At 42.9% G+C, this 17138-nt stretch overlaps 1 protein-coding gene across 2 annotated transcripts; it reads left to right on the top strand.

Moving 5' to 3' along the window:
- The first annotated feature begins 427 nt into the window (after positions 1–427).
- LOC135897173 (uncharacterized) lies at positions 428–15838 on the top strand. Of its 2 annotated transcripts, none has more exons than XR_011507407.1 (5): positions 428–475; positions 3930–4020; positions 8744–8836; positions 10146–10250; positions 15715–15838. XR_011507407.1 is itself a non-coding variant. In XM_065425758.2 (5 exons), the coding sequence occupies exons 1-5, from the start codon at positions 3568–3570 to the stop codon at positions 15732–15734; spliced, it is 315 nt and encodes a 104-aa protein (XP_065281830.2). In that variant the 5' UTR covers positions 3418–3567; the 3' UTR covers positions 15735–15838. The 2 variants fall into 2 exon arrangements, 1 of the variants encoding a protein (XP_065281830.2); XM_065425758.2 differs by lacking the exon at positions 428–475 and adding an exon at positions 3418–3573.
- The last annotated feature ends 1300 nt before the right edge of the window (positions 15839–17138 follow it).

Raw genomic sequence — 17138 nt, 5'->3', positions numbered from 1 at the left:
CCTTTGCATCCATAATTAAATAATTTTCATGACGTCTGATTGAATAATAAAAAAAACAATTAGTTTGCTGTGTCATCACAAGCTCTTTTTTATGTCAGGAATGATGTATTATTGTGCGACGTGCGCGCACTTTCATGCGCTATTTGCCAGAATGGACTGTGTCTCTTAGCTTTCCCTCGGGAATTAGAAGAGTTTTCTTTTTTTTTTCTAAGTCCATGAGGCACTTGCAACCTGCGGTACTTGCGTCATTTTTCTTGCCCAATATCGCTTTGTACAATTGTATTCCTCGCGGTATCATCTGTGCACGATGTCGGCGTCTTCATTAGCTATACGTATTTTTAAGCATTGCGCACGACACGTCTTACGTGGGCAGAAAAATTATAAGGATTTTTTTCAGTCTAGTGAGCAGGTGTGCCAGTGCAGCCATTAATGTGCATTGTGAAGAAATATCAGTTGAGAATACTGTTATCTTAAAGTGAGTATTTTCTCTGCATGCCATATTTTCTTGCACGAAAGCTACGAAAAAATTCAAATATAGGAACATGTATATTATTGGGACTAAACGTATCTTGCAAGTTTTACAATATTTTCTCCCGACCTCATCTGTTCCGAGAGATTTTCGCATATTATACTTCAAATGAAATTTTAAAAAAAAACAATCTGTAAAACAATCTCACATGTTCTGCTCTTAGTAAAACAAGCTTAAGATAGAACTTCGTTTTTGACAGTTTCTTGTCGGCCAATCAGCATGCTATCCTTGCACTGCCACTGTAATTTTTGACAAGCGTTCTGAAGCATTTATGATCAGAATATTTGAGGTGGCCCGCAGGTCAAATACCTTGCTCAAGATGTTTCAGGCAGCATAGTGCATCGACTTAGGGAGTCACATTTATTCGTACAGCAGGTATTTACTCAACAGATTACAGCACTCCTCCCATTCACATTAAGCATCCTGATCTAACCTATTATATTAAGAACGGGCATTTCCATTGAAATTCGTCGAGGTGTTAGAGCTTCCAGGTATTTTTAAACACGTTACGTTTTCTGTCAATGCTTTTGGCATAGTTTGTAAATGCACAGTTTTTTTACCACCAAGCTTCAACCCAACAGGTTAGCCCTACTAGAATTACCTTGAACAATAAGTTATCGATGGGTGCATGTCGTTCTCATAGGTGGAGCAAGTTTCATGCGTCTTGAAAACACGCAATGAATACCATTTCAATGGTCAACTTTTAACTTAGAACTTTCCATAAGTGTCATTTTTCAACTTTTCTTGAGTAAATGTACCGACTGAAATAGGTCGTCAGACCCAATTTTGCATCATGCGAAAATTTCATACATAAACGTACCGCTTTTATAGTGACATGTGTGGCACTTCAATTTTTTGTAATAACGCTGCGTCTAATTTCTACGAACAATCCCCAGAAGCTCCCTTCAGTGGAATAACCTGTCTGACAAAATAAGAAAACATGATTTGTTGTGGACCAACAGAACTATAGAGGAACACTGCAGAGCCCTCTCCTCTAAAGCATCTCCTCGACGAGACGAACACTAAAACCAACCAACGCAACACACAGAGTCCACCCTTAACGCAACACACCACAACAGAGAAGCCACCCTTAAGATTGGGGACCTGACTTCAGACATGATCAAGCTGGGGTCTAAGGGGACGCCACAAGGGGCACTCATATCCCCAACCCTCTTTAACCTCGTCATGATTGGACTATCCAGGACACTCTCTGCTATCGACGGTATCAGTCATACCATATACGCAGACGACGTTACCATCTGGTGTACGGGAGGTAGTGACGGACAGGTAGAGGCGGCACTGCAAGAGGCAATTGATGCTACCGAGAGATACCTTGAGTCCACGGGCCTTCGGTGCTAACCGCACAAGTCGGAACTGCTACTTTATCGACCCAAGCGCAGAGGCCCGAAACCAAAGGGGTGGAAACCACTCGCCGGATGCGACATAAAACTGTGCACAAACGACGGAGGATATATTCCGAGGGTGGATGCTATCCGGATTCTCGGCATGATGGTAGAGTCGAATGGTTCAAACAACCAGACAGTGCTGCGACTCACTAAGGAGACGGACAATGCCATCAGACTAATCAGAAGAGTGGCCAACCGGCAGCAAGGCCTCGGAGAAGATAACCTCGTGAGATTGGTACATGCGTTCGTAATGTGTCATTTCACTTACGTCGCGGCCATGCACAACTGGCAAAGATCGGAGCGGGATAAGCTCAACGCATTAATCAGGAAGGCAATCAAGAGAGCTCTCGGCCTCCCCATATACACTCACACGGAACGCTTACTTCAACTTGGGATGCATAACACGCTAGAGGAAATAGCGGAAGCACAGGAGAGGGCCCAGTTCGTCAGGCTATCTACCACACAAGCTGGAAGACGCATCTTACAGGAGCTGGGCGTTCCCCCCACAGTAGTCAAAACAAAGTTCTGTAGCATCCCTCGAGAGCAGCGGGACCACATCATTGTCGCCCCGATCCCACGAAACGTCCATCCAGAACACAACATGGGAAGACGTTGGGCGCGCGCGAAGGCTCTCCTGGAAAAGGCTCGTGAACGGGCTTCGGAGAACAGTTTCGTAGACGCTGCGCGCTACGCCGACGGACAAGCCTTCGCTGTAGTTAGCGTAGATCATGAAAGGCAAATAACGAACGCAATCTTGATTCGGACGACATCCTCTGAGATCGCAGAGCAGGCTGCAATAGCGATGGCCTTATTGGGCGACAAGAGGACATCAATCTACAGTGACTCCATATCAGCTGTTAGGGCATTTGCCAAAGGAACCATATCCGAGCTGGCCCTAAGGATACTAGGAAGCAAGGAGGCGGTGAAAAGTCAGCTACCGTCTTAAAGCGATAGCTGTCACATTGTAAGACAGGCACTCCTCACGTGCTCTCAGTTTTATAAGTAAACTTTCATTGCGCCAAACGAAGTATGGATCACACGCTGCGAAGGTTCGTTATCGCGAAGAAATGGCACAGGCGTGCTCGAACCTGAGCGGTGTTTTGGCGATCTTGCTAGCGTTTTCTATGTATTATGAGATTTCCTAACAAAAGAACACACACACACAAACACACACACACAAACACACACACACACACACATACACACACGCACGCACGCACACACACACACACACACACACACACACACACATACACACATATATATATATATTCAATGGTAAGCAACTTTCTTGGTATTTGCTAGGGAAAAGAATATTTTGCAAATCTTTTTATGCACATCTGTCATGCCTCCCAACACAATAATACTGTCCATGTCAGCCAGCTGGTCTTGCTTTTTTGGCACAGTTCTATATAACGTTTTTAGTCTTCCTTTGTTGAAGGGCGCAGCGTTTGGGCTTATGTCGTCAACAAATAGATGGGACGGATTCATTCGCTTGTCACCCGGGTGACATTTCCTTTGCGGAAAGCTTTCCACGAAAAGGACTAACCTACTTACTGCTGCAAGCTGTCGTGCATTAGCAAGAGGCATACGTCTGCCCGGTAGCTTGGGTTTTCGCCTAGACATCTAAAAATGCAGGTAAGCCCTAATCAGACAGTGTCTGTGCATTTGAAGTTTTACACAGTAACACATTTACTTGCTTGTGAGAATGTTATCGCCAATATTATATACCGAATGAGTCAAAATTTTGGCACCTAGCTATCTGTCACAGATAGTATTTTACACTTTTAAAACACCATTGAGCTTTGAGGTCAGGAAACCGGCGAGTACAAAAAAATGTAAGAAATTAAGTATGTCTCCATAACAAAAATATATTTGTGTATACGTATCAATCTAAGCGTTCTATCTTTTTTCGCACATTTAGGTTATCATGGTTAATGCACAAGGATGATTCCAGTTATGAAATATTAAATCACGGTATTTCTTTATTGCAGCCAACAATAGCCGCAAAATACACAGCTCTGTGTTTCCTTATATTTCTGCCAGCAGCATTATCCGGATATGTGAAGGGCGAGAAAGGCAGAAGCAAGTATACCTCAACTTCTTTTTTAATTTTCACTTCATAATAATAATATAGAACCTTATATTAAGTCTTGATTACGGTATATTCATTCTGCGAGCAAATTTATAGGCATCGAAAACAGCAACGTGTATAACGAGAGACTATCCCATATCGAGAGAGTATCTCTCGGTATAAGATTAGCCGGAGTAGTAAAATGTGCATTCAAGTCTCGAGTTTATTTCGCAAGTGTGGAGCTTTGAAGGTATGGCTTGAAGAAAAGCTTTGAAGAAAAGGTTAGCTGCCTAATAAACTAAACATGAATAACTTTGTTTTCGTCTACCGTGGGCAAACTGATCTTTCTTTTTTGCTTTCACAATAAATAGAGAGGACATGGAATATATTTAAGTACATATAACTTGATTATTTACTACCGCCGGTTTGTGAGACGTGTGCTGGCACTCTTCTATCACGGTTTTCTCAGTCTAAGCGTGTTTAAGAGTACGGTAACATTTACTGCACTAAAATTTACGTGTCACTAAATATACGCCAGGAAAGCTGTCCTTATGTATGCAGCAAAGCGCAAGCTACGGTATTTCTTTTGTTCAAAATACACAGATAGTTATCTTTTGATCAACAGTATTAAAAAATACTTTATGATATATGATATATACATTTTAATAACTAAATATACGTTATTTGGCGATCATCCTAACATTGATCAATAATACAAAGAAATATTTTAACGCATTTGAAGACATATTAATTCTGCATACATTACTGTGAAAGAAAGAGATTGTATTATTTCTCTTTTTGAGGTCAGCTGTAACAATGAGATAAGCCCCTTGAAAGTATTCGCAAGAAGGTTTACAATATTTTGTTACTATGAATTTTACAAAGCGGAAGAGAATAAATATACAAACTTCAAAATTGTTGTTGGGGGAATTTAAAATGGATATGAAAATTGGCAGAATCCACAGAATTTATTTTCGATAAATAGACTTGGGAGGTCTTCGGAGCTTTTTCGTTAAGTCATATATTTACCTAAGTATTTTTTTAAGAGTTAGCGAGTCATGGTTTCCTGGTAAGTTGTTTTTGAGATTTAAAGTCACCTACAAGTCCGTCATCTTGTGCTATTTCAGCACAAACGAAAAAAAATTCTTGGGCTACTGTATGAATATTGCGGCCTGTTATAACAAGCTCTATTTAGCCTTGTATAGGAACATTGTGTGCGCATATTCAAGATCCATCAAGGAAATATTCTTGAGAAGGTTGTGTGCAGTAGTTCTATCATCCTTTATGACACAGTTATCTAAAACGTGCAAGCTGCAGATGTTTAACCGCATGTCGAAACACTAATATAGGTACCTATGAGAGATAAAGTATTGAAGGCGTAGTAGTAGGTTCCGATTTGTTTGATGAAAGAAAAAAAATTGGAGGACGCTTAAGCTTCGCCTTCAAGAGTGGAACGCGACAGCGTTCCCGTCGACCCGCCAAGGGGTGTAAGACAATGGGCTACAGGGCAGCCATCACTTACGAGGTGCCCCGCATCGGACGCGGTGAGCGTCGAGCCATATGGTCGAGCAACGCGGCGTTCGGCCTAGCAACGAAACGTGCGCCTGAGCAAGCGGAACGAACCGAAGAACTCGGTATCTCGGAGGGAGAAATGATGCACGCCAGCCAAACGTCGTGATCGGCACGGGCAGAGAGATAGACAGATAGGGATCTAAAGAAAGGAAGGGCGCTTGATTCTCCAGAGGGAGCAAGGCGAAGCGTTGTCAGGGGAGAGAGAGTCCGGGCCGCGAACCGCCTCGCACCGGTCCTCGCAGCTCCAATGCGCGCGTGGCGCGCCATCTGTCCGGGCAGCGCCGTACATGGAGAGGAGGGAGTCTTCTGTGTTTGCCGCAAAATGGCTCTGCGTGTGCGGAAAGCGCAGAAGAAATGCAGCGGAAACGCACTTCGCTACTCGTGTAATTGTGACTTCTGTAAGTTACATGTTCATAATTACCGATATAAACCGCAGTATAATTTTCCACGGCTAGTTTCGAAGGCAACACCGCATTCACTAGAGGCGCGTTTGTACCGCTTGGAAGCATCGAACTCGTGGCTGAGTGGTAGTGTCTCCGTCTCACACTCCGGAGACTCTGGTTCGATTCCCACCCAGCACATCTTGGAAGTTGCTTTTTATTTATGAAGTGCCTGCCGTGATTTATCGCTCACGGTCAACGCCGCGGACGCCGACACCGCCGCCGACGACACCGGCTTTTCTGCGACACGAGCTCCTTAACGCTATCGCGTTAAAACAGATACAACTTGAGTGGCAGAAAATAAAGTGGTTATGGCCAGGAGTGCTTTTTTTGTAATATAATGCGAATTGTAGTCTGCATCAAAAAATCATCTACATTTCTTTGTCGTATCGCGAGATTCCGTACTCTGAACGCTTCTACAATGAAAGGAAAAGCACTTGCGTAAATTCGATGCATTACCGAGCCCATTGTTTCTTTAATCAGCCCACAGAAATATATGTGAGTTGACTTTACCATAGTAGATTTTCGTCCCAGTTTATCATAGCTCTTCCTGAATCAGCTGTTTCACAACTACCAGTGTAGCAGGTGAGTAGGCCGCAAAAGCAGCCTTTTTACCATTAAAAGGGCCTTGACGCAATTCGGTGGTTTTCCAAGAACGTTAGATTTGGCAAGTGAAAGTCTCCATGCACCTGAAAGGGCAGCTGTAAATTGTTGCACGAACCTCATATAGTACATGGGGCGCCGATCTCTCATCAGCGCCAATAAAAGCGACGTTCCTCTCTACGACATGCCTCACCACCTAAAGTATATTGGGAATGCCACGCGCCCGATTGACGTTACTTGCTTGCAATATGACGGTAGCAGAATTTTACGCACGTCTTTGTACCACCGTATTCCCTAGTAGTTACATGTGCACGTATTTATGAGGGGAAAATTCACCATAATAAAACCGACAGTCGCACTTTTTGGGGACTAGGGTGTTTGTACTACATAGAAGCAAGACCGCAAGCTGCAGGCGTATTTTTTTCCCTACGTATTGGCGAATGTGCCCTCGAAAATTGGTTCAATAAATATTTCCTTCGAGAAAGCCAGGATCTGCATTCGGCGCGTCGCACGTGTGAGGCACACAAAATGAGGACGAGAGACACAGTGCCTAAATTTTTGCAGTGCTACAGAGGCGACTGCTGTTGGCAGAATGCAAAATCTTGTATTTTCATCCCGCAGCAGCCTTTTCTGTCCGAACAAAGAAGCGTGGTTGGTTGTCGTGTGCACAAGATGCGATGTGGCATACCAGGGCCGTATTATATTCCGCTCAAGGGCGGCCATGAATGATAGCTTGTTTTTCTGCACTGCGAAAAGAAACGCATTTGAAAATAAAAAGACAAAAGAAGCAGCAAACGCAACCGACGGTAGAGGTTGCCTCACGGGACAATGGCTTGCGATGAATACACACAGCTGCATGGCCTTGTAGACCGCAAACTAAATGGCAGCGACGAGGCTTGGATGAGATTAACTTTTAGGTGTTTTCATCTCTATGTTTTATACAGTTTACAACATACAATGCCCCATATCTCTAGCTGTTTAGAATAACACGCTCTTATAAAATTTGCAAGGCACAATATGCGACACGCTATCTGTGAGTCTGTGTAACAAAACAGGCATGTGCATATTGCATGCTGTGGTCGTTTATTGCACTAAGCCAAAATTTGAGCGTAGGAAATTTTCTATCTAGGCTTTGAATATTAATAGCAAACACTGCTGTTTTTTTCTATTGTGATGGTCGCTAAAATAACCATTGGATTGCAGCAATGGACGCAAGCTGCACCAATGGGAGGAAAGCGATTACCAAGTTAACAGATATTATCTGTCCGTTTACGAAAAAAAACTGACCTAATTGAATTGAATTTTGAGGTTTTGCGAGCCAAAAACACAATCTGATTAGGAGGCACACAGTAGTGGAAGACTCTGGAATAATTTGAACCACCTGCCGTTCTTTAGCATGTACCTAGATTAATGTTCACAAGTGCTTTCGCATTTCACCCCCATCGAAATGCTGCCGTCGAGGCCGGGATTTGATCGCACGACCTCGTGCACAACAGCTCAATTGGAAAAAATGGACTACCTTTGTTCATATGGGTCTCTTCCACATGGAACAGAATGGTCAATACTAATTTGTATTACAGCCTAGATGCAACTAGTGTCCCGAGAAGCTTGATTACATACCTTTAAATTACGCCTGTAACTTGGCTAATCCTATCTCACCATTTACCTGCCCGTTATTTTTAATTCACGTTCCATTCCCATAATTTGTATCTTAAAATTAGGCAAGAATGCAGTTTACTATGTAATACGTGACACACCCTATTTCTCTTACTATGGATACAGTCCATAGCTTAAGCAACATCAGTTGCTTACAATTGTTTATGCAGACATCATGTCTAATCAGGTTACGCGTAATGGATGAACGTCATGCCTAATGAAGAGATGCATTGCAGAAAAGATATTACAACAGGAACGTAAGCACCTGTGTCACCACAGTTTTATCTTTCCAGTGAGCGCTATTCTTGATATTCTTACGTTGAATGTTTAGCCGGTAAATTTGAACAAAAGAATGCAGGCTAGTCTATAGTGTGGTCGGCCAAAAAAACACTTTTTAGTTAGCTTACGTTATTTGGTACATCCGGAATGCTCCTTGAACTGACAGTTTCTTTCTCTATTCAAGTATCGTTGCCAGTGGAATGCCACCCACATTGCGAGGTTGGTAAGCAAGGAGCATGCTTTATTCCTGAGAACAATCAATGCCAATGCTACTGCGGTAAGTGTTTTATAGTTGATATACATAATGCTGGGGGCCTGAAAACTTGTCAAGGTGATGGGTTAGCCACCTGGCATGCATACGTTAGCCAGCTGGTATGCCGCGGCGAGATCTCACAGCCGCTCCGACGAGAGATTCTGAACGGCTCCAAGTGCGATAAACGGGAGGAAACGAGTAGAACACGTATCGAGTGCTCCGTTTCAACCAGTCGAATACGTAAAGGCTTGAGAGAGTGCTGTATAGAGCTCAATAACCGTCCCTTGTGAATGATAAATGTACTGAAACTCACAAACCGCTTGCAGCGCTTCCGAAGGAATGAGGAGTAAACATGCAATATCCATGAGCAGCGGCATATAGTTCAGATTATAACTATCCGATGATTTAGCAGGATGAGAGACCATGCTCGGTGCATGGTACCTTATATCGATATGTTATATGTGACTACCTTTGCGCAAACACGTGGCATATTGCGAAATAAACTACCGCTCAGCAGACACCCCAGTGCGGATGAACACATTTCGAGAGGCATTCGCCCTTCCTATTGAATGAGCAGTCCTTCCGCTTCTACATAGCTATAAACGACTTGAGAGATGGACTGTGGAAAGCCTGTTAACTACAAACGGGCCATGAGCAGGTGGTCACCACTGATTTCATAACGTAACGCGAAGGGTCATTGTATGCGAAAGCAAGTGAGATAATCGTGGCTCATAACAGGGTGCATGCGGTGAAAAATATATATATATATATATATTTATGCTACAAGAACGAGTAAGACGTATTAAAGGCAGTGCGAAAAGGGGGACGAGGAAGATAGGAAGCGTGTCAGTACGATGCAAGCCATGAAAGGGGTAGTAAATGACGTGGAATGTGAAGCAACCTGTACAAGTATTATTTTAATCTCTCCAACACTTATTATTCTAAACTCTCCGAACAAATTATTTTTACACTTTTTTTTCGGTGAATAAATTTCTGTTATGAAAAACGCAATATCACTATAGCGCTACATCATACAGAAAACGAAGGTATGAATACTCTCTCATTACATGGACTCTTTAGAAAACTCGAGCCATATAACCAATAGCCAATAACTTATCGAAAGTTCCTTATATTTCGCTGCTGGAGGAAATAGAATCACAAATACCGGTGCAAGACAGCTTATCGAAAAGTCGAAATTGCTTATACTGGAGCAGCATGCAATATTAAAAGATGCACCTTGACCACAAGGTTACCGTTTAGTGGCGCAGACAAGAACAGTTTACCAAACAAAGACGGGGTTGTAATAATACGTATTTCCTATTTTCCCATTCAGTTGAAAATGTAAATCACTGCGAGATTGTACGACGACATCATCATTGCCCCAACAACGAGATTCACCTATGTAATATTAGGGGCGACGTATGCGAGTGCAGTTGTGGTAAGTGTAATCATTTGTGTAAACTAAATTCGGCAGATCCTACTTTTTCGAATTTACGTGGCGCGAAGCTTTCGTGAAGTGGTTAAGGAATTACGACAAATTTGCCCCTTTTGAGTACACGTCCTTGGCGTTATAGAAACTCGTTCGCAGGTTCAATATGACAACTCTTGTATTGTATTGCATTTCTTGTTTTTTTCTAAGCATTTCAAATGTACTATCATTTGATTCGCCAATCTCCTGATGTGCACATGGGCCGTAATATGGCAATCATCATAAAGATGCCGTGATCATCTCAATGAAAAAGTTGGTGTTGGCACGGTAGAGGCATACATACCATTGTAGCATATTGCTTAGTAACGTAGGCCTAGAGAAGTTAGAATTGTTTGTTTCACAAAGAAATGCTGCTCTTGAGAACCTATGTTTCTTGCAGGGAATATATATAGACACTACTTGCTTTAGCGCTGAGAAATGCGTAGAAGACGAGGCCAATAGCCTGGAACAATGTAATAAATATGACAGTCGCTTTGTGCGAGCCTGCTATTAGGCAACACAACGGCAGCAGCATGAACACGCAAAGCCAATAGCCTACTCAACAAACTGCGAGGGAGTTTACAAAGCATTAAGAAGAGCGCGCATAAAAAGGACATACCTAATATAGGTGAAGGAAGGAGCACTGCACTAGGAAACTTATTTTGAATTGAAGTCAGTATATTCTTCGTATTTGCTCACATGGTGGCAAATTATTTATGTAGGCTCATTTCGCCTATGCAGATTGGGTGAGAGAACAAACGCGAGGTAATGACACCTTAGTTCAGTTAATGATATCTTAGAAATGGGCATGGGCAGGACATGTGATGAGGAGGGAAGATAACCGATGGTCATTAAGGGTTACGGACTAGATTCCAAGGGAAGGGAAGCGTAGCAGGGGGCGGCAGAAAGTTAGGTGGGCGGATGAGATTAAGAAGTTTGCATGGACGACATGGCCACAATTAGTACATGACCGGGGTTATTGGAGAAGTATGGGAGAGGCCTTTGCCCTGCAATGGGCGCAACAAGGCTGATGATGATGGTGATGATGATTTCGCCTATGGGAACAGTGAAGTCACCTTATTCTGTCCTGAAGTGTGGTGGGACTTCCCGCAATAATGATTATTTCCTTCAATAATTTCAAAAAATATATTCAAATTTCAAAGGGGAAACAGCGAGTAAGACGATGACAAGGAACGAACGACAACACACGCCCTAACAACGTTGTCTTTATTGCAAAAGCGCAATTATCACCTTGTTGCAATAAACACAACGTTGGTAATCAGCACATATGTTGCCTTTTTTTTCTTGTCCTCATTTTACACGCTATTTGCTCTTCCAAGAACTACACAAACTAGCCCAACATCGATCCCTTATATAATCAAAATAATTTACTTGCGTCTAACTTAACTGTTCGTTATTATGTCAGGAAGAAAATTAAGATATTCTGCACAATTTAGGTGCCTGATTTTCACAACAATACGACCCTTTATTTTCGTGAATACTCATGTTCTGGAATGCCAATTTATTGAGACGTGTATTGCTTCTTTTTCACATTGCAGTAAATTTCTGGGGCACGGATAAACGAAATATTATTTGAAGTATTTTCTCATAATTTTTTCGTCTATAACTGGCATTTATCTCATATCTTATACACGTTGGCATTGAGACTTCACATATAGCTTCCTTCTATTCAAAAAAAAATATATTCGTGAAGGATTACAAAGGTCGCCACCATCAAAACCTAGCCAAAGGTAATCTTCGCTGTAGTTGCGTTCAAAATTGAAAGTGTGCCGAAGGCAGTATACAAGGAATGAAAATCTTCACCAAAGGCAGTGACTTACTGGAACAAATTCTACTGCTCTTCTTTGCAGCTGTTCAATAAGAATATCTCTAGGGTACTCCTTTTCCTGCTGAATATAATTTTGCCATATGACATGAGGCAACACGTCAATGGTCAGGCTAACCAACCGTATGAAATTTTGGAGGGAAGCATATTAACTTCCTATTCCAACATAACTGTGCACTCAAGTTGACTTATTATGTGTTTATTATGTTTAATAAATAAACAAGAGATTAACCTAAACAGATTTAGGGCTGAATTCTTTGTTCAATTTGGAATTGTACAAACGTAGGCACATTAGGCTGGCCTTGAAGCATCTCACACTACAGTGAGCATACCCCTCTGCATTCCCGCAACATCACTGTGATAGCAATTGTATAGAATCTTCATGCAAATTTTCATTATCATCATCCGCATCGGCGTCGCCGTGGTAGTCCATATGGACGCTTCCATATGCTAGGATAGGTGCTGCAGTATTGAAATGCCAAAGACGCTGTGACCAGGTTTTAAGGTCTCGAGTGAATTCTTAGTCCAAACGTTTAGGCATTGCCACCGGCATGAACACTCATAAAATATTTCACTCGCAGCGTATACCTTTTATCAGAAATATTTGGAGCTAAAATTTCAATGCAGTATTATGGTTCATGATCTCAAAGTGATACATTTCACTGGCAACGGCGTCCGTCCGGAGTACATACAGCACAGAATAGCTAGTATAGTGCCATTCCAGGCCTTACATCGCATGTTTTGAAGGGTAACACCAATTTCGACACGTCAGCTCCTAATTCAAAGAGAAATTGGCACAGTAAAGTAGCTGAATAAGACTGACATTGTTACTCGGTTGAAGACAATAGCAATACTCCAGACACTGGAGGCGCATTCACATCTTCCTTGCCACCGCTAGCGTTGTAGTGCAGTTGCGTCTTCGGCACATGCGCGTATGGTGCGTGGAAGAATACAATGTCTTCTGAAACGCCTATGGCGTCTCACTGTAAAAACGACGCTGCCAGTGGACACACCTTCAAATATGTGCTCAAACACCTCGTGGGCAGAGCCAGCGCAGGGTTTCGCCTTCGGCTGCCGGGATAGGCGCACGCGCAATATAAGCAGGCTAGCATTCTCGCTGAGCTGCTGTGTATATGCTCTGGTTTCATGACAAGTAAATGTCAAGCTAACGTTGTGTATTATTTCACTAGGCGCTGACTAATGAAGAGGGCGATTCCAATGGGAGACCAAACAGAGATAGCCGATATTCTATTGACATTCACAGAAATGAAACGTAGCTATTCCGACCATGCATTGCATAGGCCAAGTAATCGGTGGACCATTCGATTTCCAAATGGGCGCCAACAGAGGGGAAGCGCAGTGGAGAAGAGCCGTAAATTAGGTCCAGTGGTGAAATTAGGAATGTTGAAGGTGCAAATTAGAATTGCCGAGTGCGTGACACCGGGAATTTGAGATGTCTGGAAGAGGCTTTCCTCCTGCAGTGGACATAAAAATAACCTATTGATGATGATTATGACTTTTACGGACTGTTTCTCGTCGTTCACATTTCGGGCTGTGCCAAGGGGTGACACCTGCAATCACCTCGAGTCGTGCTCGTGAAGCCGACATTCAGAGACGCCTAGTTTCCGGGGCACTGTTGCTTCTATCAGGCAGGCGCGTTGCGACACGCTGCGTCAATCCAACATGTGTCCTTTGCACATAGGGCAGGGCATAGATACTTTGCAACTGCATCATTATGTGATAGAAGATACTCCGGCAACACGTATTTGAGATATACGTATAAGATATACTACCGTAATTATTGTATCCTGCACAATAACTTCCATTTGTATCTCGAGACACTTCGATGGTAAACTTCTTATGATATATCTATATAATGTAGCAGCAAACGCGTATGAACAAAAATGTTTTCTTGGAAATTTGTCATGTCCGACCGATTTTTTTTCATTTGAACTAAACGTTCGTTAAATCTGAAAATATTTGTTCTTCGTGCTCAAAGTGTAATATTTTGAGTAAATATGCTGCGTTGCTCGAACTATATTACATTAGTCAAACATACATGCAAGCGATCCTTCGAATCGCTGCTTTGTGAAAGCCACTAGACGCAAGGCAACCGAATTCCTGCATTCTTCTAGCTTCGTAACCAACACCACGTAAGAGAAGCTTCGATAACGACAATACGGCGGCATCAAAACTGGCGCGAAGGATGCCTCGCTCACAGACGTACGCAGCACAGTACGGTGGCTGCGAATAAGTGTCGCGGCACCGAGCCAATTAAAAGAAAAAATCAAGCACCCAAAAGCTCGACTGCGCGCAGACGTTCGCGCGCTTGTTTTTGCCCTTGCGTCGCGAGCGCCACCTAGTCAATCTTCTCCGCCAATAGTCTTCTCCGCCAATAGGATTTCTGTCAACGTTTACAGTTTAGCCCGGTGATGCTGTGACAGCATCTTGTATCTTCAGATACACGATACATTCTTTTGTGCATCGGAATTACAATAACTGATACACGTCTTGCCATATGTATTATGATACAGATGCAAGATACCCAGAAAGCATCGAAGATAGTATCTAACATACATGTATCTTCGATAGTGTCCAGCACTGCCCGCATATGCGTAGAACCATGGATGAAGCACCGTCCGAGAGCGCAAGTGTACAGCGATAAAGCATGCTATCGCTGGCACTGCTTCACCGTTCGAGTGAATGTGCCATGTTAATTTAACAGATTTTTTTCTCTGCTAAACAGTTTTGACACGTCCGACAATATACATAAGTAAAAAGAAATTTGAATATTTGCAATTGCTAAGTCTTCAATCGACAGATTGGCCTCCTCAGAGTGTGCTTAGTTTCTTCTTATTTATTTGTGCAATGGTTTGTGGCGCGGAAATGTTTAGGGCGTAAAATATATTCCGAAAACAATTAATTCAAGCAGAGGCGCACAGGCAACTTGTAAAAATATTTCAAACCCCATATTGCCAATTAAATTCAATAATCGCGATGAACGGTCGCAGCTAGCATTCATGCCTCTCGATGATAGACCATGGTGATAATACCCGTGCAAGTCCTTAAAGCGAAGCTTTGTTTGTCACACCTCCAGGACTTCCCTGACCATGGTTGCTGTCTGATGCTGCTGTCTTGCAAAAGAGTTCAAGCTAAAAAAGATAATTACATATCGGTCCAATGGGAGATCGACACCTTCATCACCCTGCACAGCAACCCAATGCTTTAATCATTATGTCACAATAGCCCGTATACTTTTACCGTGCCAACGGCAACTAGCTCTTTCGTACGATCACCACGCGTCTCACGGCGCGTAGCACGGCTGCGACGAGAGCACGTGCGCGGGCTCCAGTATACTTTGTGCCGAAGCCACAAGAATGAAATGGGCAAAGTTAAAGCCTTTGATTAGCCGCGTCAAGATAGCTTTGCTTCACATAGGTACCGAGACGCTCATAGCATGCCCATAATTTTACTATTAGGTCATTGTTTGTGAGCAAGAAATGCATGCACTTTGATATGTTTTCATGCGTCGGGCTGATCATTCGCATAGTTTTACCATTGCTTATACTCCTTTCAAACTCTTTGCAGTACCTACGGGATTGTGGTGAGCTCAAGAAATATTGAAGACCTAATCGCTCGACAGCTTCTATGTGAAATGAAAAAAGAAATGCGTACGCAGATGTACATGAAATAAATATTTCGATATAATTGAGATGCTTGATTCATTGTGACAAAACCAAGAAAAGCAGAAAGCAGATAGCGTGCTCAACGCTGAGCAGGACGCGTTTATGTGTCTTTATTGTTATGCTTTCTTTTCTTCTTTTGATATACGCATTTATTTGTGCAAGGCTCGCCATTGCAAAATGCCAGAAACGTCACTTTGCATCGCAAAAAATTCAAAAACAACATGTGTGAACATGAAGCGGGTGCCAGCATGTGTGTGCTCCGAGATTGCACTGGTTCCCTGTTTACATCTCACATGCGGGTTAACTTCCGCCAGCTACTAATAGAAGGTACAAGTTACAGAGTTGCCGACGATTGTCATTGTATCCCACCCAGAGAGATGGTGGACTGGCCCAGCCAGTCCACCATCTCTCTGGGTGGGATACAATGAAAGGAAAAGCTGGGCCATATCGTAGCAACCACAAAGGCGCCGCTATATCAAACCCTCTCATGGTGGCAACCGTACTTATCTACATATTGCCCAAAATTATTTTGAAGAAACCCAAAAGTACAGAACCCGTACAGCACAAAATGCGTTCCCACGCTCTACGTGCTTATCTACAGTATATATAACAGTTCTATCCATATATTCTTTAGAAATAACCGATGAGTATCTATAACGTTTACAAGAGTGTGCGCTTGCAGCCGCATTAGCTAGACGGCGCCATCATAGATAACGAGGGTTGGATTTGCGCAAGTTATCCCTACCGTTCGCTCCCATTGTATGAATCGCTGCTCGGCTTCTGCGCTTGCTGTTGACTTCTGTTGAGAAATGAACTTTACCCTTACTAGACTCCACAAACTTCATGGTAGGACTCCTCCGAAAATGCTACTACCGCATTGCTTCGCATAGCCGTACAACCATCTTGTGCACAAACATTGTTACATATTGATGGTCAAAACGGTGCCCATGTATTTACTTACTTTAATGCATGGGTGCTAAAGGAAGCGTTTCCTCTTGAATTGGTTATACTAACTCCATAAAACCGCTGGATCGTGTTCGCCTCCATAGATCCATCGTGCTACAGCAACGTTGTTCAGCGGTAAGACGCCATTGCTGACAATAGTGCGTCTGTGGATCTCCAACACATGGCGTAGGTTTTCGTTCCCAACTGTGGTGCACAAATTCAAAGCTACTCGAACGTTAAGCAGTAGTGGACAACTTAGTTGACGACGAGCTTAGGTACCCGGCGATGCTTGCTCGTCCACAAAGTACGAAGGCAGCAGAATGTAAGTATTCATGCATGGCTGCTACATGCTGTTTCATTCGGCATTGCGCTCTATGGGCT

Source organism: Dermacentor albipictus, chromosome 7, assembly GCF_038994185.2.
Source record: "Dermacentor albipictus isolate Rhodes 1998 colony chromosome 7, USDA_Dalb.pri_finalv2, whole genome shotgun sequence".
Lineage (NCBI taxonomy): Eukaryota > Metazoa > Arthropoda > Arachnida > Ixodida > Ixodidae > Dermacentor > Dermacentor albipictus.
Note: the sequence above shows the minus strand (reverse complement) of the source record. Positions and strands in the feature narration are given on the sequence as shown.